At 50.1% G+C, this 24,748-nt stretch overlaps 1 protein-coding gene across 2 annotated transcripts; it reads right to left on the reverse strand.

Annotated features, from left to right (window-relative positions):
- Positions 1 to 611: 611 nt before the first annotated feature.
- Positions 612 to 22,449, reverse strand: GRIPAP1 (GRIP1 associated protein 1). 2 transcript variants are annotated; one of them, XM_023633333.2, is made up of 26 exons: positions 22,354 to 22,449; positions 20,228 to 20,294; positions 20,026 to 20,087; positions 19,014 to 19,040; positions 18,006 to 18,113; positions 14,555 to 14,705; positions 13,602 to 13,786; positions 13,360 to 13,407; positions 12,617 to 12,648; positions 12,467 to 12,514; positions 12,236 to 12,335; positions 10,833 to 10,910; positions 10,520 to 10,612; positions 9,682 to 9,816; positions 8,813 to 8,908; positions 8,322 to 8,534; positions 8,074 to 8,187; positions 7,185 to 7,262; positions 6,987 to 7,082; positions 6,805 to 6,861; positions 6,615 to 6,714; positions 4,931 to 5,061; positions 3,244 to 3,366; positions 3,013 to 3,106; positions 2,017 to 2,171; positions 612 to 1,162 (listed from the first exon to the last, which is right to left on the reverse strand). In XM_023633333.2, the coding sequence occupies exons 1-26, from the start codon at positions 22,393 to 22,395 to the stop codon at positions 1,070 to 1,072; spliced, it is 2,526 nt and encodes an 841-aa protein (XP_023489101.1). In that variant the 5' UTR covers positions 22,396 to 22,449; the 3' UTR covers positions 612 to 1,069. The 2 variants fall into 2 exon arrangements, with proteins under 2 accessions (XP_023489101.1, XP_070114460.1); XM_070258359.1 differs by lacking the exon at positions 22,354 to 22,449 and adding an exon at positions 21,831 to 21,998.
- Between the last annotated feature and the right edge of the window lie 2,299 nt (positions 22,450 to 24,748).

Genomic DNA, 24,748 nt, shown 5'->3' on the forward strand with positions numbered 1-24,748 from the left:
ATCTGTCCATTTAGTCTTTAATTCACCCACCTACTCACTCATCCATTTGTATATTCACTCCATCCACCTAACTATTCACCAACCTATCCATATGTATCCCCCTCCACCCATCTATCTGTCCATCCATCCATAGCTCTGCCATCATTTATTCACCTACTCTTTACTCTTTCCATTCATTACTCATCCATCCATGCATTCCCCTAGCCATCCATTTGTCCACTTACATCCCCCACCTGTCCATCGCCTACCTATCTAACTACCAATCCATCTACCCATTTATTCATCCAATCACCTATCCATTCATCTGTCCATTTATTTCCCAACTTATCCATCATCGATCCATGCAACCTTCCACTTATTTATCCATCAGTCCATCCAACCACTTATCCATCCGCCCATCTGTCCACTCATCTACACCCACGCCCCATACACATCCACCCACATACATTATCTGTAGATATTTCTGTTCCACTCAGTTTGAGGGGCTGGTCAGCACTAACTGGAGACATGCCAGGTGAGGGTGGGGGAGGGAGAGTAAAATTGCAGCCAGAGACCTCCCCCCAACCCCAAGCACATCCCTCCAGGTTAGAAAGAATGAGAGCACACAGTCAATGGGTGGGCCCATCTGGCCAGATGGTATTTTGGCTGCACAGCCTTTACAGACACACACACACGTTGCTAGAATGCTGAACATGGACCGTGCCCCACCCAACATCCCCAATCCCAAATGCAGAGTAGCCAGGCTTCCAGACATAAATTAAAAAATAAAATAAAATAAAAAAGAGTTGGTCTCTGGGAGGGAGAGCTCATGCAGAGATGAAGGCAAAGGCCCCTGGGAGCCAGGGCCAAGGAGGAGGAGAAATCCCTGCCCCTCCCCTCACAATCCCCACTCCCCAGGGACCTCTGCCCTAGGACAGGGTCACTAACACCAGCCATCAGGCCTCCAACCCGTTTAATGTCCAGTCTCCCAACATATTTGATTTTGGCACCAGCCCCCATTTTCCCACCACAGCCCGAGGAAATGGTGTCCTGGGGAGTGGGTATGGGAGGGAATGCAGCCTGCAGGTCTTTAGCTGGCTTCTCCTGGTTCTAGGTCTGGGTCAGAGGACCCCACGCACTCCTTGCTGAGCCGCACAATTTCCTGGGACAGGACTTCCATGTCCTAAGAAACAAACGAGCCATCAGGGGCCAGAGAAGGTGACAAGGGAGGCTCCCTCCCCAAGCCTGGGGTGTCGTCCTTCTCACCCCATTAATCAATGCCCAGCTATGTCTAGCCTGAGACAGGAAGGTATTTGGAGAAACTCACAGAGCCCCGAGCAGTGGGCTGGGCTTGGAAAAGGTGTGTGTGTATGAGGGGGTGGGGAACCTCTGGAGCTAGGGATATGGATGTGGGAGTGGACTGCCTGCTGTGCATGCTGCGGCTGGAGGATACAACCCCCACCCTCGCCACCTTCTTTTCTACTAAATGGTGAGCTTGCTTCTCAGAGACCGGGGCTGGGTCTGCATTCTTTCTGACTCCCCCAGAGACGGGGGAAATATTTGGGTGGCAGGATGGGCAAGTGGACATGTGGGTGGACATATGGGAGATCCATGGTAGGCAAACAAGAGGACAGATGGAGGACAACAAGCAGGCAGGCAGGTTGCTGGGCAGGTGGGTGAAAGGTAAGACAAGGGGTGATTGATGAGTAGCTAAGAGAGAGAGCAGTATGTCAGGAAATGGGTGGAAAGACGTGGGGCAGATGATCAAATGGGTAGGGGGCAGATGGGCAAATGGTAGGGTGGGTTGATGGGAGAGTTGGGTGAATGTATGTATGAATGGATGAGTGGGTAGAGGCGAGGACAGAGGGGAGAGTAAGACTAAATTGATAGTAAGTTGATTGGAGGATATAAAGATGAGGGTGAAGGGTCGGTGAATGGGGTGGGTGAATTAGGGGACTGGCAGATGACCAGGGGCTGTGTGGTTGGGTAGGCAGGTGGTCAGATGGACAGATGGGTAGGCTGGTAGGTCACACTCGCCTTGTGCAAGTGCATATTCTTGGTGAGCTGCTCCTCCAGCATGTTCTGAAGTTTCTTGTTCATCTCTCGAAGGTTCTCGTCGCCTGGCTTCACTAGGTCTCTCAGGACGCTGCCCAGCCCGCTGCGGTCTGTGTGGCCTGCTGCCACAGATACATCTGCAAGGGCCCAGGCTGAGAACCACCCTCTCGGCAGAGCCGGAGGAGAGACAGAGAGAGACAGGGCAGAAAAGAGGGAAACAGAGAGCGGGGAAGAAAAGTCGGGAAGAAGCCATGTAATGTAGTGGGGCAAAAGCTTTACCATGTAAAACCTGGCTGTCACTTATTAGCTGTGCGGCCCTGAGAAATGAGGATAATAACTAATTCATGGAGCTGGAGACATGTATACGACTGCATGTGAAGCACAGAGCACACAGTCAACCCGCAGCATGTCTCAGTTGGTATTATTCCAATTAATAAGGAAACAAGAGAGAGGAGAAGGTTTGAAAAAAAGGAGTAAAGAAACCAAAGCCGGGGGAGGGGGGAAGAAAGAGGAGAGAAGATGGGAGAGGGGAGGGAGACAGGAGAGGAAGAGATAAGGACCCCAGAAGGGATACATGTACAGAGAATGAAAATTTCGAGAAATGTAACAATATCAACAGGCAGGAACAGTGAGACAAGATGGAGGGGGATGGGGCAGAAAGGAGAGACAGGGAGAAGAGAGAAGGGAATGAGAGAGAAGAGGAAGAGACAAACAGAGGTCAGAGAGACAGCTAGAGATAGGAGAGTGGAGAGAGAACAGAGGCCCGGAGAGAGGGAGGAGCCGAGATAAGAGACAGAACAGAGAGAAAGACACACAGGCACAGGCTTGCCCTGCTCTCCCCTCCGCGGGCTGTGGTCTTGTCGGTAACTTTGCTGAGTTTCAAGAGGAGAGGAGAGAAGCCGCAGCACTGGACAGTGGGGAAGGAGGGAGCGGGTGAGAGGCCGGATGAGCCATGAGGGCTGGGGAGGGGCCACTGACCGATCCGGCTGTCCATGACGTAGGTCTCAATGATGGCACTCTTCCGGCAGAGGTCCTCTGCCATGGAGGCGCTGCTCACCTCCAGGTGCTTCACCTGCAAGGTGTCCCAGCCCACCTCAGACCCCTCAACTGCGCATGTTCACACATGAGGAGGGGCCCAGCCAGACACCCCCCCTACCCCGGCCTCCTTGCCAAGGGCACACCAAGTGGGGATGAGCAGGCAGACAGCACCTTCTCCTCCAGCATCCATTTCTCCTGCTGTGTCTCTGCCAGGCGCTGAAAGAGCTCAGCCACTTCCTCATCTGACAGCTCTGCTGGCCGCGGGGGCTGGGCCTGGGGGCTGCTGGATAAGGACTGCAGGGAAGAGGAGGGGAGAGGCTAGCCCAGACTCAGCACCACTGCCCCGGATACGATCAGGGGCTGAGAAGGAGAACCAAGCCAGGGGCAGGGGGTGGGCTCTGCAACTGGGGCTGTAGGCAAGTTTTGGCAGCTTCAGAGACTCTGGATACCCCTTGGCCTAAAGGGGGTGACAGGAACTCCCACACCATAGCCTTATTGAGAGGATGAAGAGAGAGCCTGCGGCAAATGAGATCTACCTCCCAGTTGACAGGAAAACCAGGGGAGAGAAGAACAGGCTCAATGATACCACCAGGAAGCCAGCAGGAGAATCCAAAAAGTGGGACACTTTCTGCAAGTCAACTGGGCTGGTCTCTTCTACAGTTTGGTGTCATAAAAAAAGGGCCCACACTAGGTTCAAGAGACTTACGGGGCATAAAGCAACCAGATGCACCATGTGCTCTGAAACAGAATGCTGGTTTTCATACAACCAGCAATAAAGGACACTTTGGGGCCAACTAGAGAAATCTGATTAAGGTCAAAGTATTAGATGAGATGAAAATTTACCAAATTGGGAAGGTGGAGATCAGCTGAACAAAAACAGGTTATTTATAATTTCATTTAGGTTTTAAAAAAAGAGAGGTCTGGAAGGATATGAACTAAGGGTTTATAGTGGTGACCACCGGATGGTGAAGGTGTGATTTCTTTGGATTTAAAAAAAGATCTTTGCTATGCTATGGCAGCAGCTCACATAGAAGAACCAGAAGAATTTACAACTATACACAACTATGTACTGGGGCTTTGCTGGGGTGTGCAGGGCAGGGCAGGGGGAGGAAGAAAAAGGAGGAAGATTGGCAACAGATGTTAGCTTAGGTTGAATCTTCCCCTGAAAAAAAAAATTGTTTGCTTGTTTGTGATTTTTTGTTTCAGGGGAGGATTCGTCCTGAGCTAACACCTGTTGCCAATCTTCCTCTTTTTTTTCTCTCCCCAAAGCCCCAGTGCATGGTTGTGTATCCTAGTTGTAAGTCCTAGTTTTTCTATGTGAGGTGCCGTCACAGCATGGCCACTGACAGATGGGTGGTGTGGTTCCATGACTGGCAGCTGGACCCGGGCCGCTGAAGCAGTGAGAGCACTGAACTTTAACCATTAGGCCAGTAGGACTGGCTCTGCTTGTTTGTGTTTTTACAATTTTTCTACAATGCACACATACTACTTACAGAATAATAAAAATAAAAATGGCTGGCAAGGACACTGACATGATAGACGACAATAACAATAAGTGATAATCATAAGTTGGACAAAAGGACCTCCTACATGGATGACACCTACTATGAGCCACATATTTTATGGCAGCAGGAAAGGTGGAATTAGCCCACAGATGATGAAACCGAGGGTCAGAGAGAATAATTTGCCCACCTCCCATTTAGCAACCTGAATTCAAGACGGTGAGCTTGGGGAAAAGTTGACAAGAAAACGTGTGTGCTGGGCCCAGAGTAGGAGATGGTTGCAGGGGAGAGAAAAAGGAGGGCCCTAGAGTTTGGGCAGGAGAAGCTGGGGCTGTAGGCTCTTCCTTGCCCCTTACCCTGGCTGGAACAGTAGAGCTCTCCTTCTCCCGCAAGATCTCCCGGTAGCTGAAGGAGGAGACGCTACTGCTGTCCCCAGTCTGGGTCCGGCTTGGTGAATTCATCTCTGAGAGAACCAGCTCCTCAAGGCCTGGGCAGAGGGAAGAGAAACCTGAGCCTCAATCCCCCAGGGTCCCAGGGCAGGAAGAGGCAGAAATAGATTTGCCAGAGATGGAAAGAGGCAAAGAGACACTTAGGCATGGGGAAAGACAGATGCAGACAGAAGGGTAGGGAGAGGCAGAAACAGAAAAAGGAGCTGCCTCTCTAGGCAAACACACACACCAGAAGAGAAACAAAGGTGAAGAGATGGGGAGAAGATGGTGATGTGGACACACACAGGCGTAAAGTGGCATACGCACTCAGACTCAGGGTATGGACAGCTGCAGAGGGCATGGGGCACACCTACGTGCAGAGAGAAAACACCAGAGAGACAACAAGCCAGAACAGACGATAGAGGCAAACAGAGACCCTGGGTAAGGACACGAGTCAGAGCAGAGACAGTAAAAGATGGAGCCAGACTCTCATAGCCATGCACCTAAATCTGAATTTCATCTAACGGACAAGGAGGATGTATGGCACACAATTCGAATCTGTCTGTTGATTCATACATCAATCTGTAACAAAACAGAAACAAAACTCCTCCTTTATAAAGAGAGGCTACTTCAGGAGACTGAGTACCTCGGAGAGACACTGATTTGGTGAGAGAGACATCGGTTTTTGCCATGTCACTTAAAACATGGCCACTGAGCTTGGGCCTCTTGCTCTTGCAGCTGCTTCTGGGAGAAGGGCTGACACCACATCCCCAGGATCTCCAGCAAGGGCCGGATGGCTGCGGGGGGGACAAGGGAGCAAGTTTCCTCTGAGCTTGTGATATGGGAGATGCACCAGGGCCATCACTGCATCTTACTGAGTTACGTAAACATATGTATAGGCCATTTCCTTCTAAAAAAAGTCTGAAGCAACTCAAGATTTTCGGTTTGTCTTCTGCCTAAAGTGGCAGAAATAACATGGATTTTAGCTGCATAATGATCACACTGCAGTGTTGCTGCCTGATTGTAAGTCTGTCTTTCTAGCTCCCAGAGGACCGAGACTTGGGGGTTTCCTATCAGGGACCCTGGACGTGAGCGTGGGGGCTTAGTCCCTATTTATAGAATGAGAGAATGGATACAAGAGATTTAGACACTGGGTGAGGTGTAAAAGTCTGTACGAAGGGGTAGTGGGAAGACAGACAGAGACATAGACAAGAGAGGAAGAAGAAAGATAGAAAGAGAGAAAGAAAGTGAGAAAGGAACAGAGAGAAGAAAAAGGTGGGAGGAGAGAAGAGTACTAGAGAAAGAAAGCAGGGAGAGAAAAGCAGAGACAGAGGTGACACAAGGAGGCAGAGGGAGAAAACGAGACACAGCAAAAAGGAGACAGAGACACAGAAAGAGATAACGCAGAGAGAGAAAGGAGAGACAGATGGAGAGAAAAAGCAAAAGACAGACCAAGTTCAGGAGGGACGGGAGACGCAGGAGAGCCTGGCGGAGTGAGGTATGTGAAGCAGCTCCAGCCTTCAGGTCTAAGCTCTGCCTCCCCCCGCCTCAACCTCCCCTGCCTCCCCTGCCTCCCCCACGCCTCAGCCTCCCCTGCCGTCCAGTCCCTCACCCGAGCGGCTCTTGCTGTTGGTGAGGATGTCCTGCAGCCGCTCCTGCAGTTTATCTGCCCGTTTCCGCTCCAGGTGCAGCTGCCGCTTGAGGTCCTTGAGCTGTGGGGGAACAGAGGGAAAGATGGGGGCTGAGGCCCAGTGGGCCCATAGGCCAGGAGGGGGCCGTGCTGGGATACCTCCCCATCGTACCGCGGCACTGCCCTTCTTCTCCAGGATTCGCTGCCCATCCACTGTGTCCTTCACCTCCTGAGGGATAGAGAAAGCATGGCTGGAGGGTGCCGGAATGGCTGCATGCAGTGTGCTCCTTCCCTGCCCCATCACTGCACGCTGAGGCCTGGGCTGGGTCTGAGGACTGTGGCGGGAACAGTGACCTGCTTCAGGCTGCTGATGGTCTTCAGGTGGCAGTCCTGCTCCTCCTGGGCCTGCTGGAGCTGGTCCCGCACCCTCTGTAGCTCCTCCTCCTTGCTCTGCAAAGCAGAAGGCAGCTCAAGCCTCAGCTGGGAAACCTCGGTCTCCCCAGCAGGGCCTGGCCCTCCCCAGAGAGAGGAACATCATGCTGTAGGAGGCACCTTCAGCTCGCCCGCGTGCTGCTCCCGACACTGCTTGAGGGCTTCCTCTTGTTCCTGCTGCTGCTGCTGCAGAGATTCCTACGAGACAAGTCCCAAGCCTGGCCACGGCCCCCAAAGGACATCGCACCCCAAGAAGACAGCACGCCCAGTGAGGGTGTGAGGGACTGCAGCAGGGGCTCCCAGGTATGCAGAAAAGACACGCCTGCAGGGAATACCGCGCGCCTTTAGGCGGTATGCGGAAGTGTCACGTCTAGGGCTCTGCCGTTCACATCGAAGACCGATGTTAGCGTTTACATTTTATTTTAATAAAACAGAACACAGCACCTACTGCATGCCAGGACTATTGTAGGCATTTTACATATATTAACTCACTTCCTATAACCCTCCCATGACACCTAGACAGCAGGTATTACTGTTAGCCCTTTTTTATTGAGCATGAAAATGGGCCACAGAGAGGTCAGATATCTCATCCAAGGTCACACAGCTAGAAAGTGGCCCAGCCAGGATTGAAAACCCAGGCAAACAACTGGCTCTAGCATCTATACTCTTCTCTGCTATGTGTTATCGCCTCATGTATTATCATGAGTTTTCCAGAAAAAGGTAGTAAAAGTTCTTGTTCAAACAAAATCAGTATATTACGATAATTCCATGACAGAGTAGTTTCAGAAGGAAGAGGTGCCTTTTCAAATGTGCAGATCTGACATTCTGCCCTACTGTTGGCCATCCCTGGATCCCCTCCAGAGGGCTGCTGGTGAGCTAGGGGGGCTGCAGGGGTTGCTCTCAAGTCCAGGGCATCTCGGAAAGTCCCAGGGTTTCACCACTCCTGCCCCCCTAGTTTGGCATGGGTGCCCCTTGACCAGGCTCCCTGCCTCACCAGGCACCAACTCACCTCGGCTTCCTTCAAGCGCCGTTCAAACCAGCCCTTAGCTCCATCCATAGAGTGAACCTGAGCTTGAAGTTCTTCCACCGTCTGCTGGAGAGTCTCCAGCTCCCGTGATCGGGCCTGGGAGAGGGCAGAGCATCAGGGGCCAGCAAGCAGAGGAGCGGGCACCTCACCCCCGCCATCAACTGGCCCATCAGCAATGCTGTGGTCCCCAGGTTTCAGGGGCAGAAGGGCACCATCATCTACCCACCCACCTTCTCCTCGCGGATCTGCCCCCGCAGCTCCTCCTCCTGCCGCTTCTTGTCTTCATGCAGCTCGCGGAGCTCACGCTCATAGCGGGCCCGCACACCCAGCACCTCCTTCTCATGCCGTAGTCGGACTGCTCCCAGCTCCTCTTTGTGCTGGGACTTCTCCTGCAGTGTCTCCATTGCTAGCTCATCCAGCATGGCCTTCCGCTTCTCAGCACTCTGGGGGCCAGGAGGGTGGGCAGGAGGATGTCAGTCAACCTCCTCCCCCAGCGCCAAACAAGGCCCACCACCCTCTCCCCAGGCCCAAGGAATGAGCCAAACTCCACCTCCTCCCCATCCCCACAGAACTGGCTAAGTCACTCACTCATCCTCAGGGAACTGGTCACTTTCCGTCCCCTCCCATTCCCGTGGGTTTGGCCATATCACCGGGCCCATCCCTGCAGACCAGGTCAACAGCCCCTCCCCCTGTAGCCTCCCGGCTGCCCAGCGCTGCCCACCTTCCGAGCCTCCTGTAGTTCCTGGGTCAACTGCTCCTTCTCCTGCCCAATTTCTTGAAGCTGTTCCAGCAGCCGACTATTGGCCCGTAATGACTCCTAATGCAGGGACAAAGCGAGTGAGTTTGATAAACAGCCCCCAGGAGATGCAAGTCACCCAAGACACTTCTGGTACACCATCTCCCTTAACCCTGGAAAAGTGAGCACTAATCTCTCCACTGCTAGATGAGAAACATGGCAGAGACTGTCAGCTGCTCCCCCTCCTTCCCTATCGATAGACTTTGGAGTTGGGCACTTGGTCGTCCAGCTGACGTTTCCCGCCTCCCTTGCAGTTAGGTGTGGCCATTAATTTTTGTATGCAGAAGTGGTGAGTGTAACTTAGGTTATGTTCATAAAGGAAAGGGGCATGCTGGGCCCTTCCTCATTTCCTCCTGCCTTCCAGACAGAGTACAAACATGATGGTAGGGGAGCTTGAGCAAGCATCTTGGATGCCAAGATAGAAGTCTTGTGTTGAAGGTGACAGAACAGCAATGTAGGGGAACCTGGGTCACTGGTAATTAGAAAGCCATCGTTCCATCCCTGGACAACCTACCTGGACTCTTACATGAGAGAACTAAACTTCTATCTTATTTAATAGAAACCATTACTATCCTGTTTTCTATTATGGAATCAGAATGGCTATCCTAACTGAGGAGGCTCAGTCTCAGAGGAGGGAAACAGCTTGGTCTAGAACACACAGGTGCTCATAAGTTACGGAGCCAGACTGGAACCCAGGTCCTCCAGACTCCATTGCCTTCCTACTACACCTCATGGGAAATTTCACTGAGCCAGCACTAGGGAATGAGAAGACAGGTTGGAACCAGAGGCATCACCTGGAGCTGGGAGTTGAGGTCATCTTTCTGTCCCATGAGGTCCTCATACTCAGTCTGCCGCTGCTGCAACTCAGCCGTCAGCCCAGTAGTCTGTTCCCGGAGCATATTGAGTTCTTGGGTCTTTGAAGTTTGGATCTGGAGAAAGTGGTGGTGATGGGAAGCAGAGTGAAAGGGGCCCCAGGGGCCAGTCACAGGGTGTGAACCTCCCAGTTCCAGGGAGAGGTGGAAAGAGAGCCAAGAGGAGAGAGAAAGAATTTCAAAGAGACAAATGGCGAGAGAAAGAGATCAACAGGGGAACGAATAAATGTGGTATATTCGTACAATGGAATACTACACAGAGATAAAAGAACAGATACAATGCCGCAGGAAAGAAGCCAGACACAAAAATGGGTGTCTGATTCCATTTGCACAAAGTTAAAGAACAAGCAAAACTAATCTGTTGCTGGAGGTCAGAGAACTGGTTACTTGTGGGGAAGTGTTGATTTGAGGAAGGGGTAAAAGGGACCTTCTGAGGTGCTGAAAATGCTCTATATCTTGATCTGGGTGGTGGCTGCATGGAGATAGACAGATGGACAGACAGAGATGATTCACTGAGTATACACTTAAGATTAGCATACTTCTTGCACTTCACTGGAGAGAAACTAGAATGCAAGAGAAGCAGGGATGGATGGTCAGAGAGAAGAGGGGTGGAAGCCAACAGAAAGAAGCTGAAAATGAAATGGAAACAGAGGCAGGAGAACAGCATGAGGTCCAGATTACCCTGCCCGGATGTGGATCAGAAGCAGAGGGAGATGGGGAACCGGGGAGGGATCAGAGAGGGCTCCCAGATGTCCTGTACCTGCTCCAGGGCAGCCAGGTTAGTCCTCAGGGCATTGTTCTCAGCCAAAAGTCCTTCCACTTGTTCCTGTGCACCTGCATTCTGGATGGACACCTGGCCTCATCCCAAAAACAGGTGAGAGTGGGTCCAGAACAGGGGGACAGGACCTACCCGCAGTCAAGAAAGAAAGGACACACACACACACACAAACACACACACACGAACCACGACCAGGGGAAGGAGCACCCCCGGGGCCTTGCCTGCCTGTACAATACTCACTGAGGCTGCCCCCACCCTTACCTCCACCTCCCTGAACCCACCCAGTACAATGTACCTGATCTTGCAGGGCTCGCAGAGCTGCTGCATGCTCCAGGCGCTCCCCCTGCTGCTGATCCCTCAGCTCTGCCAAGCTCTGTGGGGACCACGTCAGGGGAGCCCATTCCAGATCTCAGCCTCCCCGGGGTGCATATAACCATACAGACTCCCTCTTTGACCACCTGACAGCTTGTCCCCAGCACTTAAGGATCTTGGACTACCCAGCCATCAGAGATCTCAGGCTCACCCAGACGCTAAGTCATTACCACCAGGGACCTCAGACACCCCTATATACCAGCTCCAAGCATTTCAGAAAACACCTAGGTTCCTGCGGATTTCAAACTCACTCAGCCCCCATCCATAAGAGGTCTCACACTCACCCAGATTCCAGCTCAGAGGCCCCAGGATTCTCTGACACACTCAGCCCCTAGGGACTACAGCTTCACCCAGACTCCTGACCCCAACCCCCGGGGGTTCTGGCATACTCAACCCCCATGTCCCTAGCTCCCAAAAGTCTCAGACCCACCCAAACTCACAGCTCCAGACCACAGAGGTCTCAAACTCATACAGTCTTCCAGTTCCCCGCTCCTGGTGAGGTCTCAGACTGACCCCCTATCTGCCACTCCTGTCCCCAGTCTCTGGGGATCTTCGGACCCAGCTAACTGAAGATCCAGCTTTACCCAGGCTTCTGTCCTCAGCTCCTAGGGGCCTTAGACCCACAAGCCACCATATCCCCCAATCCAAGGGATCTCAGACTCATCCACTCTAGCAGGAAGCCTAGAAGCTTTAGTCACCCAACCCCCAACCCTCAGGAGCCTGAGACCCACCTAGACTTTTGCTCCAGTCTATGGATGTCTCAGACTCACCAACTTTTTATTCACGGCCCCCAGAGGTCTCAGGACCACTTAGCCCATGTGACACAACTTCCTGGGTGTCTCAGACCCAAATCAGCCCCTATACCATGAGGGTCTCAAATGCACTTAGCCTCCATGCCCCACTGTCCCACCCTTGAAAGTCTTTGCATCTACTCAACCATTAGAGGTCTCAAAGTCACCCAACCTCCAGGGAGTTCGGACTCACTCCAACTCCTGTCCCCAGTGACCATGGCTTTCTCCAGACTCCTGTCTCCAATCCTCCAGAGTTTCAGATTCATCTAAACTTGTGGCACACAGCCCCAAAGTCCTCAGGTCCCCTGAGATCTTCGATTCATGCAGACTCCTAGCCCAACTCCTAGGGGTCTCGGGGCTCCCTGATTCCTGTTTTCCTAGCTCCTGGGGGGCCCAGGACCCATTCAGTCCCTAAATTTCCAGCGCAGGAAATGTCAGACTTCCCAGCTAGTCTCAGAACTCCCAGGACTCCCAGCCCTGGTCCCTATCCCAGCCCTGGTCCTTATCCCAGCGATCTCAGAACCCAGCCACTCACTTGATTGGCAGCCTCGAGTTCCTGCTGCAGCTTCTGAGTTCGAGCCAACTGGGCTTTGAGATCAGCTTCCTTCCGCTGTTGTAACTCCTCAATCTTGTTCCTGGGAGTGAGGGGAGGGCGCAGTGACCATGGCCTGAGGCCCAGTCCCCCAGCTCTGCCCCTGTGGTCTTCAGTTAATTTTGCTAGGCACTGTTCCCATTGCCCACCAACACCTCCAGGCCCGGTAGTTACCGGCTGTCAGTGAATAGTGTCTCCTTTTCTGTCTGCAGACGGCAAAAACTAGGCACAGAAAGACAGACATAGATGGGCCAGTTCCACAAGTCAATCTTCTCCCTAGTCCCCCAAAAACCCTTCCCCCAACTCTGGAAAAAAGAAATTTACCTTTCTTGTTTCTTTTTCAGTTTCTCGGAGAGCTGGGGTGGGGGAGGGGGTGCAGACAAGTAATAACAATGAGAATAATATTAACAAAACCAAAAATAAACTTAACATTTACAGATACTTCTTACTAAGTCCTTCTTGGAAGCCAAAATTTACTTATGTTATCTCACGGAATCCTCAAAACAGTCCTGAGAAGTGAGTACTACTGGTCTTACAAATGTGGAAACTGAATCTCAGAAGGGTTAAGTCATTTGGTTGCCCAGCTGGTCAGCAGCAGCAGTAAGATCTCCAGCCAGCTCCCTCAGACTTCAAAGCCCAGTATTTATGCCCCCAACACATTGACCAATGGCCACGACACAGAATGGCGAGGCTGGGAGGCCTGGAAGGCAGGACCATGATTGGCTGCCTCACCACTGGGTGTCCAGTTCCTAAGACAAAAGCCAGCAGTCTACAAATGCTTGGATGGATAGATAGATGGATGGATGGATGTACGGATGGATGAACAAGCAAAGCAAGGAGGACATAGAAGGAAGGGATGGGGTCTGCCACGCACAAGACAGAAAGTGACCACATTAGCCCACTCCATGTTGAAAGAAACTCTGAGACATAAATGTGAGTCTCTCCATTTCACAAATGATGAAACTGAGGCTTTGAGGGGGTACTTTGCCCCTTCTGCCCTGCCAGGGGAAGCATGGCAGTTGGGGAGTGGGATAGGGCAAAGTCCAGGGAAAGATCAGCAGCCCCACCTTAGCAAGTTCCTCCTGCAACCTGGACGTTTCGGCCTGCTTCAAGCTCTGCAGGAAAGGATGAGGGAGGGGGTTCTTATCAGCAAGGGGGAGGTAAGGCCTGTGCCTTCTCTGCCCTCCTGCCTCCCTAATCCATCAACCCACTGAGGTGGTGATGTCACAGACATCTTTGTGGGACCACAGGCAGAGCTACAGCATCTGCCTGCCTCTTGGCACCCCAGTCCCAACAGACCCAGATTTACCTCCAAGCCTTGCAGTTGCTCCCAGAGCAACCTCTTTTCCTCCTTCTCCATTTCCCATTTCAGTTCCACTTCTGCCAACGGCATGGGGGCCGGGACAGCGGGGGCTGGGCCCCCCGGGGGGTCCCCTTGGCCCTCACTGGCAGGTGGGGACCTCCTGGCCTCTTTCCCATAGCGCTCCTGCAGGGCTGGTGGGTAGAAGTGAGATATATGATGGATAAGGTGGTCTCCGAAGACCCCTGCCATGCCTCAAATAGAGGGAAAAATTGGTCTTTGACCCCTCAGGCAGCAGAGACCCTGCCCCAAATGATCACAAGCCTACAAAACAAAGGTTCAGCTCCATCCACACCTCTCATAAATCTTTTAAGCCCCCCAACCACTGAAATCCTGTCTACCATCAAATCAGTCCAAGCTGGTTTCCCACGCCCCACCCTCCATCCCCCAAGCCCCATCCATAGTCCTCCAAGGTGACGCCCACCATCCTCCAACCCCTACTCACAGCTGAATACTCCTATAACCTCCTAATCCCCAGCCACATTCTACAAAGTCTCTCTCCTGATCACCAAACTACCACCCACCACCCCGCAAGCCCCAGCTGCTCTCCAAAAGTCAGAATCCTCCCAATGCCCCTTCATTCACTTTCTCCATTTAGCAAACATCTCCTTTCTGGTGTTCAATCTGCTAATCTGTAACATTTGCTAGGTACCAGGCATTGAACTAAACTCAGAAAGATACCACCTCTTATCTCTACCACAATCTTCCAGGTGGTGGACATCACTACATGTACTTTGTAGATGAGGAAGGCCTGGCCCAGAGAGGTGAAATGGCTTGTCCAAAGTCATACACTCGTTCACAGCAGGGCCAAGCCTGATTCTGAAGCCTCTCCCCTACCCCCAGGAGGACAACACCCTACTCAAGCCCCAACCTCCCACATCCCCAGGAGGGCCTCCATGCACCTGCCACGTTCTTCTGCAAGGCTGTGTTCTCCGCCTGCAGTCTTAGCAGCTCCCCATCCACAAGGCTCCCAGCTTGGACAGCCCCTGCCCTGGCAGCCCCATCCTTCAGTCGCTGGTTCTCCTGCTCCAGCTGTTCCATCTGGCTGCAGAGCTTAGCAAGGGAAGAGTGAGGTAGCAGAAAAGTAGAGAATCAGAACAACATTCACTGAAATATAGCACTTGGCCCATGCACTTTACAATTCATTTAATTCCCATAATGCCCCTGTGACATAGATGCTTTCATTATTCTTTATGCCCACTTCAGAGATAAGGAAACTGAGACACAGATGTTAAACAACTTCTATTTTTTTTTTTTTTTGAGGAAGATCAGCCCTGAGCTAACTACTGCCAATCTTCCTCTTTTTGCCGAGGAAGACTGGCCCTGAGCTAACATCCGTGCCCATCTTCCTCTACTTTATACATGGGATGCCTACCACAGCATGGCTTTTTGCCAAGCGGTGCCATGTCCGCACCCGGGATCCGGGCCGGCGAACCCTGGGCTGCTGAGAAGCGGAACGTGCGCACTTAACCACTGCACCACCGGGCCGGCCCCATAAACAACTTCAAATTCACACATATGTTCAGTGGCAGAGTCACAGAGGATTGAGAATACTGAGAACAATTTTCTGCTTGCCCACTCCCAGCCTCACAGTCGCAATCCAAGGCCTCAGGCTCCTCTAGAAGTTGCTGGTCCAAGATGTCAGCATCATGGACAGCCCCACTGCCAGCTCTCTTCTGTAGAGGGGTCTGTGTCTGGAAGCCTAGGCACCAGACAGCTTTTAGGGCATTTCCAGGGCCACCACTGCCCTCAGCTCCCCACTGTCAGCCTTTGGTCTTGGAGAGGTGTACAATGCAAATAAGACTAAGCCAGCCCCGTGCTCAACTCCTGGCTAAAATACAGTTCTCACAGCAGACCTGACAAGATCCTCTTGGGCTGGCCCCGTGGCTGAGTGGTTAAGTTTGCGCGCTCCGCTGCGGCAGCCCAGGGTTTCGCCAGTTCGGATCCTGGGCGCGGACATGGCATGGCTCATCAGGCCATGCTGAGGTGGCGTCCCACATGCCACAACTAGCAGGACCCACAACTAAAAATACACAACTATGTACCCGGGGGCTTTGGGAGAAAAAGGAAAAATAAGATCTTTAAAAAAATAAATGTAAAAAGATAAAAAAATAATAATAAAAAAAGAAAAGATCCTCTGTTCCCATTTTCAAATGAGAATACGGAGGCCCACAGAGATTTTTATTTTATTGCCTGGAATACTTTTTACTGAGAATACTATTCCTTTCATCCAGTTCTTCACATGACTGGCTTCTTTGCATCCTTCAGGGCTCTGCTAAAATGTCCCCTTTCAAGTAGTATTCCCCAACACAGAAATTCCAATACTCTCCAGCACAGCACTCTGTTCGCTTCTTTCTCACCTAATCACAATGAAATTTGCCTAATATGTTTGCAATTTCTTAAAGCCCTGAAAAATTTTGGATCATAAACTATGATTGACAATTAAATTTTATTTTGGAGCAGGGTCACAAGCACAAATTCTGAAACCAGACTGCTTGGATGTGAATTTCTACTCTGCCACTTACTAGCCATGTGACCTTGGGACAAATTACTTTATCCTCTGGTGCTGTTTTCCTCATCTGTTAAATAGAGATACTATTAGTAATATTTCACAGGTTTGTTGCGAGGATTAAATGAGTGAGTAATGTAAAGCACATCAAACAGGACCTGGCACACAGGAAATGCTCTATAACTGTCAGCGATCAGTACTATTTGTTTACTATGTTATCATCCGTCTCCCCATCCAACCCCAGAATGTAAGCTACCCAAGAGTGGGACCATTCTGTGCTGCTCACAACTATTTCCAAAACACAGAGCACAGAGTGGGTGTTCAATAACTATTTGTTGAAGTAACAATTGACTGGAAATATCTTGGCAAATAAGTGGTGGAGGCAGGCCTTGAACCCAGGTCTCTCTGTAAGCACTTGCAGTTCCTGGGAGGAGGAGAAGGGGGACTATAGAGGAGGTTCTATATCTGGCCCAGTGCCTTGCCCAGGGCAGGTGCTGGGAAAGACAAGCAGGATTTATGGAGGATGCCTGCCTCTGCCTCACACCACAAGAAATCACGATACCATTGAGGCTGGAGGCAGGAAGCAGTGAGAAGCAAGGCAAGGAGGTTGGCTGTTATGTGAGCACCAGGGGCTCTGAACTGTTGGGGGCAAGGATCCACTGGGAGGTGTTGTTTAAAGGAGTGATGTGGTGAGACCTGTGGGTCAGGAAAACCTTTATGGCTTGGACTGGTAGAAGAAGCTAGAAACGAGGAGACCAGCAAGAAGGCTGTGGGAATACAGCAGGTGAAAGGTGGTAAGGGTTGAGGGAAGGCAGGGCCACAGAATAGATATAAAACTCTTAAATAGTCAAGAAATATTTTAGTGGGAAGGTGAATTAGTAAAAGGATACTATTAGTAACTAACACTTACATAGTTGATACTACCTGCAAGGCTCTGTTCTAAGTGGTTTACAGACATTAACCCATTCAATTCTCACAAAAGCTCTGCCAGGCAGGTACTGTCATTATTATCATTTCCATTTTAGACATTTTGGAACCAAGAAACTGGCAGGACAAGTGACTTGCTCAAGATTACAGTTAGTAAAAGATAGAGCCAAGAGTTTAATGCAGGCCTTCTAGCTCTTAACTACGACTTGCTCAGTTGCCTCTCCTGGTATTGTACCTGCATAAAGGTTGTTTTTTTGGTTTGTTTTGTTTTTTTAAGGTCTTAAGTACTACATTCTCAGGGAGAGCCTTGGAAATACCATTTTTGCTGCTGTGAGATTTTTTTCCTTAAAACACACCAAAAACTTAGAAAATTACTGACCATGGATACAGAAGACAGATAAGGGAACAAAAGACAATGTCTTCAACTACCCAGTCGGTTTAGAAACAGCCAGGAGACTAAAATCAGTGAGGAGACAGAATTATCCAATCCAGGATGAATTATCTAGAAGAACTACAACCCCAGGCTCATGTCAGATGAAGGGAAGGAAGAGAACAGGGAAGCAGCTCGAATATCTTTCCATCCCATGTTAAGCATAACTTTACCTAAGACCCCTCAGCGCCCTGGGGCTCCATAGCATCAGCCCCAAAATATACACAAGGAGACTTGTAGCTCAGAGAAAAGGAGTGACTTGGCCAGGAACCAGCTGACCTCAGGGCTTGCAGTCTTCTCATCCCAGCACAGTGGGTGGCCCTATCTGTCAGATTGCTGCCCCCCAGCAGAGATCCAGCACCTGTTTCAGCACCATGGACAGTGGTCCAGGGCCAGCCTCTGTCCAACCACCCTCAGCTGCCCTCCGGCTTCAGTCCAGGAGACCCCTACTCCTCAGAGCCCCCTCGGCTATCCCGGGCACCAGTACCTTGCTGAACTCAGCCATAAGCGTGCTGTTCTGCAAACGGAAGTCCTCCTCCTGGCTGTGCAGCTTTGCCTGTAGCATCTCATTTTCACTCAACAGCCCCTCGACTTCCTGCAGTGGCAGACAGGGGCCAGGTCTCCAACAGGGGCCCCAATGATGGAGAGGTAGGGCAAAGAAACAGAGAAAGGGAGAAAATGACATTGGGGGAAGAACACAGGGTACAGAGAATGAGATGGGTGAAATCAGAAGATAGTGGGAGAGAGAGATACAGGGAGGGATAAAAGAGGAGACAGGGAGGGAGAAAGAGGGACATGGGAGGTAGAGAGAAGGGACGATAGGGAGGGAAAGAGGGACATGGGGGGAGAGAGTGAGAGGAAAAAGAAGGGTAGATAGAAATAGGGGAGGGGGAATTAGAGAGAAATGTGGAAAGGGGGATAGAGAGCAGAAGACAGAGGGATGGGCAGCGAGAGAGAGAAAAAGAAAAGGCAGGAAGATAGAGAGATAGGAATAGAGAGATCAACAAGAGGAGAACAGAACAGAGAGAGAAGAGAGAGGGGGGTCAGGGAAAGAAAGAACTCAGGAAGAGGCAGAGAAACGGGGGAGAGAAAAACAAGAAGCCAGAGAGAAAGAGAGAGATAAAGACAGGGAAAGATAAAAAGAGAGAAATGATGGGAGAGATGGGAACAGGTGAGGGAGTGACAAAGAGAAGGTTGGGGAGAGAAATAAGAGTCAGAGAGAGAGAGAGGAACAGGAAGACTGAGACAGAGAGAGACTCAGAGAGAAGGATAAAGAGATAGAAAGAGAGAAGGAAAGACACGGAGAGAGACACATGGAGTGAGAGACAAACACAGGAAAACAAAGACAGACAGAGAAACACATGGCAGTGAGGTAGTCACAGATGCAAGTGCACACAAAGAGAAAGAAAGGCCAGCACAAGGAGAACCCAGCATACAGAAACATCCCCGCTAAGACACAGTCTCCCAGACACATTCACCCCATGGCTCCCCTTACCTGAGCTTTCTTGCTCTTGCTCAGTGCCTAAAGGTAAGAAGGGTGGGAAGAGAGATAAGGCGTACAGAGATGGACTCCCTCACTAGGGTATGGTGACATTGTGGCAAGTGTCAAGGGCGGCCAATGATAACAGGGGTTGGGGGATGGGAATATCTTCAAGCACAGAATTTGCATGACAATTTGTAGCCCACAGGAATGATGGAGCAATAGAGGAAGTGTATGAAGGAGCATTCTGCTTATCTTTTCCTCTAAACTCTTGAGGCTGTTCATAGGTCTTAGTATTCAACCCTTCATGGGCTGGGTCTCCAGGCTCAGAAACTGTGTGGCTTCATTGCTGTATCTGTCCAAATACGTCTATGTGGATCCCTCCCACGCACCGTGGAAACTGCTGCTCCCGTTCTGGGCAGCCAAGGGCATTGCAAGGTTGGGGAATCAGCACCCCACCAAAGAGAAGCCCAGCTTCCTGACTGCCAGACTTTCTGCATTCTGTATTCCTTCATCTAACACATAGTTATGGAGCACGTTCTATGTATAACATTGTGCTATGCAAGGGGACAGAGCAGTGAAGAAAGAGACAAAGAAGGGCCCTGAATGCCTCGAGGGGCCACAATAGGTTCTATGCTATCTCATCTTCAGAGGATCTGAGAGGTAGGTTTAGTCTCACTTTACCAACAGGACCAGGGCAGGGATGGGAAGTAGGAGCACAAGGCAGGAGCGAGGGTGGAGGATAGGAGGCAGATTCAAGGCAGATTTACTGATAGATTTGACTATTCAGTTAAAAGTCAGTGAATAAGTAATTTAAATTAAAAATGAATTCAGAGTAAATTAAAATTAATAAATTAAGCAGGATTACATAGAAGTAGCAGACTAAAGAGACTCCATGAGAATTTTTTGAATGACTAATGACAGCATGTAACATGAGGTCTGGTTCACTGTAGGTGGTCACTGGATAGATGAGTGAGTCAGATGGGTACAGGGAAGCACAGGTGGGTGAGTGGGTGGAGGGAGGTACCTTCTGAGCTTTGCTGAACTCCTTATCCAGGTAGGCGACCTTCTGTCGAAGGCTGGTGAGTTCTGGTGTGGGGAAAGCAGGGAGTCTCAGCCTCAGTCAGTGGCAAGGAGCTGACAAGTCTTCCTGCCAGGCCTCTGAGGCTCTTTCCCTTAGCCTCTGTCCCCCAGAGCCACCCCTATCTAATGAGACCCTCTTGGCTCACCAACACCATTCTTGCGTAGTTCATCTGAAAGCTGGTAGTTGTTTGTCCGGAGTTCCAGGAGCTGAGCCTTAGAGGGAAGCAAGGAAGAGAAATGACTTGGTCAGGAATGTCCCCCTACCCTCACCATGAGAGAGCCAATCCCCTGAGCCCCACGGACCCTGCTGCCCTCCATGTGCCTCTTTAGTCACTCTTAAGACCTGTGCACGCTACATCCTAAATGACTTTCCAGCCCCTCAGCCCCTGTCCCACCTTCTCCGGTTCTACTTATAACCACAGCCAGTCTCACCTCTCCGTCTCTCTGCTGCTCCCACCTCTCCCTTTCCAATCCACTCTGCACTCAGGCCATGACAGAGTGCTGACCCAGTCAGGCTCTTGCTCATGTGTGTTCCATGGCTCTCTAGTCCCATAGGATAAAGTTCCTCCTCTTCATCCTGGCTGACCTCATCACACATTAAACATTGTTCTGTCTTTCTGTCAGGAGTGAGTGTTGTCTATCTTCTTGGCCAGAGCAGGGGGCAGGAGCTTGCCTTCCTCCCTCTTTCCCAAGGGAAGAGGGCCTGGTATTCTCCTGACCAATTTCACTGAGTAAAAGGGGGCTGCTCAGGGTGCCCACTCGCAAGACTCTCAAAACATGGCCAGACCCCTTTCAAGAATCGAGGGAAAGTGAAGTAAGGGCCATTCCAAACAGTATACCCCTGCTTATGAGCCCTGTAGGGCACTGAGGCCAGTTCTTCCCAGAACCACTGTCCCTTTCCCCACCAAGACCTATGCCTCCCTCCTATGGCACCAGCCTCCACCCCCTGGTGGTCTGCTAAAGGTAAGAAGGCTTGGCCTCTACAGAATCTTTCCTGTCCCTGTCCTCTCCTGGACCCAGTGATCTGTCTCCCCCAGTCCTGATCCAATTGGAACATCCTTGGCACCCATTTGGAGTCCCTATCCATCAGAGCCCAGTGTTTTTTCCCTCATTCATGGCCCAATGGAATCAATCTTCTCACTCAAGAGTCCCCCACACCCCTCAAGATCTCCCCAGTTATGACCCAATGCGATGGCCCTATATCCTTCAGGGTCTTTCCTCCACAAGTACTTGGATGGGCCAGTTGGATTACTCTTACTCACTCAGAATCCCCTGCACAAGTTACAGAGGTCTTCCCCTTTTGCGGTCCAATGATATCACCCTTCCACCCTCAGGATCCCTCACACAGGGACAATTCCCCATTACCTGTCCTCACTCAGAGTTCCTCCTCTCCTCCCATAGGACCCTACTCAGGGTTTCCCCCTTTCAGTCTCCCCACACACAGAATCCAACGGCCTTTCCCAGTAAGGAACTCTCTCAACAAGGGCCCACTCTGGCCTTTCATCTCATCTCAGACTACTCCCCAAAAGAATCAAGTGGTCAGAGTACCCAGACAGGATACTTCCCCAAAGCCCCGTGATCTCCCCTCCATACCATCCAATGTATCACTCTTTCATCTTCTCTGGTCCTCTCCCCAACATGGATTAATGGTATTACCTATTCAGGGCCTTCTTCACCCCAGGCCTAAAGGGATCACCCCTAATCATCCAATGATACCACCCCTTCTTGGGATACATTACCACCACTCACACAGGATCTCCACCTCCCAGGAACAAGGACACCATGTGGGGTCTTTCCCCAATCCCCTGGCATAGTGGTGCCTCCCACAAAAACTTCCACCTCCTACTGGGTAATGGTATTGCCCTTTCAAGGGCTCCCCCCACAATGACGCAAACGGCCCAACGCCTGCTTCCTTCCTCTCCAGACAAAATGGTTTCGCCCTCTCAAAATCTCCTTCCCTTGAAGCCCAGCGTTATCATCACCCACCCATGGTGGCCCTCGCACGGGCCCAAGGGTCTCGTCCCTGCCAGGGCTAAGTATCGCCCATTCTAGGACTCTCCCCTCAGGCTAATAGAATCCAACCCCTCAGAACCCAACAGTATCCAGGAATCCAACAGTCTCACCACTCAGAGCCTCAGTTTCCCTTCTCCAGACCAACCCCTTAGACTCAAGGTCCATCCCAACCAACCCCTTCTCAGAGCCGGTGGCACGATTTCTCTCTACCCCGCCCCCCGTCGCCTAGTCCGGTGGTCTTTTCCCCGGCGAGTGGCACCTGCATCCGCTGAAACTCCTCCTCAGACAGAGCTTGCGCCATGTTCCTCCCCCCCACCCCCCCCAACAGCTTTCTGCGCAGACGCAGTTCGTCCCCCCTGTCAGTATTAGGATCGGACCAAACCACTGGCCAGGAATGGAGGGGGAGGAGTCTACTCCGGAAGTTCAGCATTTTGGAGACGGAGAGAAGAGAATGAAACTGACGGGTCAGATGAATTGCAATTTAATGTTTTACCAGAATCTAGGTCATCTGATCTGACTTTTGAGCTCTTTTAGACTACCCATTGTGATGCGACACTATGGCATCCCTGTGCTATAGGTGGACTCGTCGCTAGGGAAGTGTGTGCCGACAGAAAATCACCCTTCCGCGGTACTCCTTTAATGAGAATTGTTGACTTAATAACCGTAGAAATGAAAGCGGAAGCTTCGCGCAGGTCTTGATCCCGCCCTCCTCCGGGTGACCCCAAAGGGGAATCCCGCCTCTTGTGGAGCCCCTAGCCTTTAAAAAAAAAAATTGACGCTGATTTTATTAACAGGATGGTGCACATCGTTAGGTAAATGCCTAGCCACCAGTAAATTTAAAATACCTGAAAGGATGGCAGTGAGTCAAACGAAACAGCTTCATTTAAAAAACAAACAAAACAAAAGAAAAACAGGATGGCGAAACACCAGGAACATCCAAATAAGTATTAAAATGCATTATAGGCCTCTCTTAAGCTTCCCGGGCCCCCTCTACAAACCTGCCACCCAAGCAGTAGTTTTTATTTGAGAAAGAAAAAAGTTAGGAAGTATGTTTAGCAACAACATTCCAGTACTAAAATACTCCCTATTTTCTTTATCTTTCTTTTTTTTGGAGGGGGATGTGCCGGTGACTTAATTTTGCTGTCAGTTTCAACGTACAGAAAAGCAAGAATGGTACAAGGGAATTCCATGCACCCTTTACCCAGATTCATCAATTGTTTACATTTTGCCACCTTTGCTTTAACATTCTCTCTATATAAAATTTTTGAACCGTTGGCTTCAGCATCCGTTGATGATTTTCTAACACCAACATTCTTTTAATATTTATTAGTTGCTATTCTACTATAAGGAAGAGCTTTCTCTTCTCTCCCATTTATTTATGTATTTATATTTATACAGACTCATGTTCTTATTTTATTCAATGAATTATAATCAATCACTATCATTATTTCCTTTAACCCTCAAATTGTCCCAGATTTGGCCAGTGGGAGCTTCTTCAAGTTGACTTCTGTGTCTCTTTGACATGCCCCATCATTTTTCGTTTATTTTTTTTAGCACTTCCTTGCTTTCTGGCACTACAAGATGATCCAGACTCACCTTATTCTTTTTCAGCCCCAGTTGAGAAAGTGTTCATTGCTACTAGGGTGTAATTGTTTCTAGAACCTCTCAGTGTACAAAGCTAGGAAATATATGTATGTATTCTAATCCATCTGTACACACGTATCTGTGTCTATTTATATATATATTGCTATAGGAATATATATTTTTAAAACATAAATTCATTATTAATACCTTCCATTTCAACTCAACAACTCAAGGTTCATTCTAGTTTTCTCACTTTCCACATTTGTAAATCCCTTTTCCAACAGGAAGAAAACTGGCTCCCATTATTTACAATAAGTTTACTTATTTGTGTAATCATATACTACACATTAAGTAACCAGAATTACTAACGCATAAGGCTGTGAAAAACTAATCTACCAACTAGAGGTCAATACTTGTTTTTACAGTTTCTTTTGTCTTTAGGCTCATGGTGGTCTATAGTCAAAATACTTGTTTAGTAAGCCTACTACAGTTTCAATATTTGATGCAGTTCCTTTTGTCTTTAATCTGATGGTAGTCAAAATACTGTGTTCAAAAATTACTTGGGGGGGCCACCCAGTGGCGTAGTGGTTAATTTCATGCACTCTCTTTGGCAGTCTAGGGTTCTCAGGTCCAGATCCAGGTGCCCACCTATGCTCCACTCATGAAGCCATGCTGTGGTGACATCCCACATGCAAAATGGAAGAAGACGGGCACAGATCTTAGCTCAGGGCCAATCTTCCTCACCAAAAAAAAATAAATAGATAAATACTTGGGTTAGTTCTCCCCCTCCCAGGCCTCTTCAGTGAGGCTGTGTGAATCATTTGAAATTCGGTTAGGTCCCTTTGCTTCTGTTTGAATCCCATTTTGCCCCTCCCACTCTTGTTGAGGTAACCAATCTGTTTGCTTTCTGCCTTATCCTTTCTGTGTTTCCTTTTGCACGAATGAGCCAATACCTGTATATCTTACTTATCCTACATGAATGGTAGCATACTTTGCATTTTTCATTTGATAGTGTCTCCTTGCAGCTACATAGTACCCCATCTTATAGATGTATCATAATTTAACCACTC

Source organism: Equus caballus, chromosome X (genome assembly GCF_041296265.1).
Source record: "Equus caballus isolate H_3958 breed thoroughbred chromosome X, TB-T2T, whole genome shotgun sequence".
Taxonomy (NCBI): domain Eukaryota; kingdom Metazoa; phylum Chordata; class Mammalia; order Perissodactyla; family Equidae; genus Equus; species Equus caballus.

Bases quoted from the DNA above. Each gene is read 5' to 3' on its own strand.
- GRIPAP1 (XM_070258359.1), bottom strand. From the start codon at position 21,893: ATGCCAGGGGATTGGGGAAAGACCCCACATGGTGTCCTTGTTCCTGGG. The intron at 12,336-12,466 runs GTAACTACCGGG...CCTCACTCCCAG, and splicing joins ACACTATTCACTGACAGCCG to GAACAAGATTGAGGAGTTAC. The intron at 10,613-10,832 runs GTACATTGTACT...GGATGAGGCCAG, and splicing joins TGCGAGCCCTGCAAGATCAG to GTGTCCATCCAGAATGCAGG.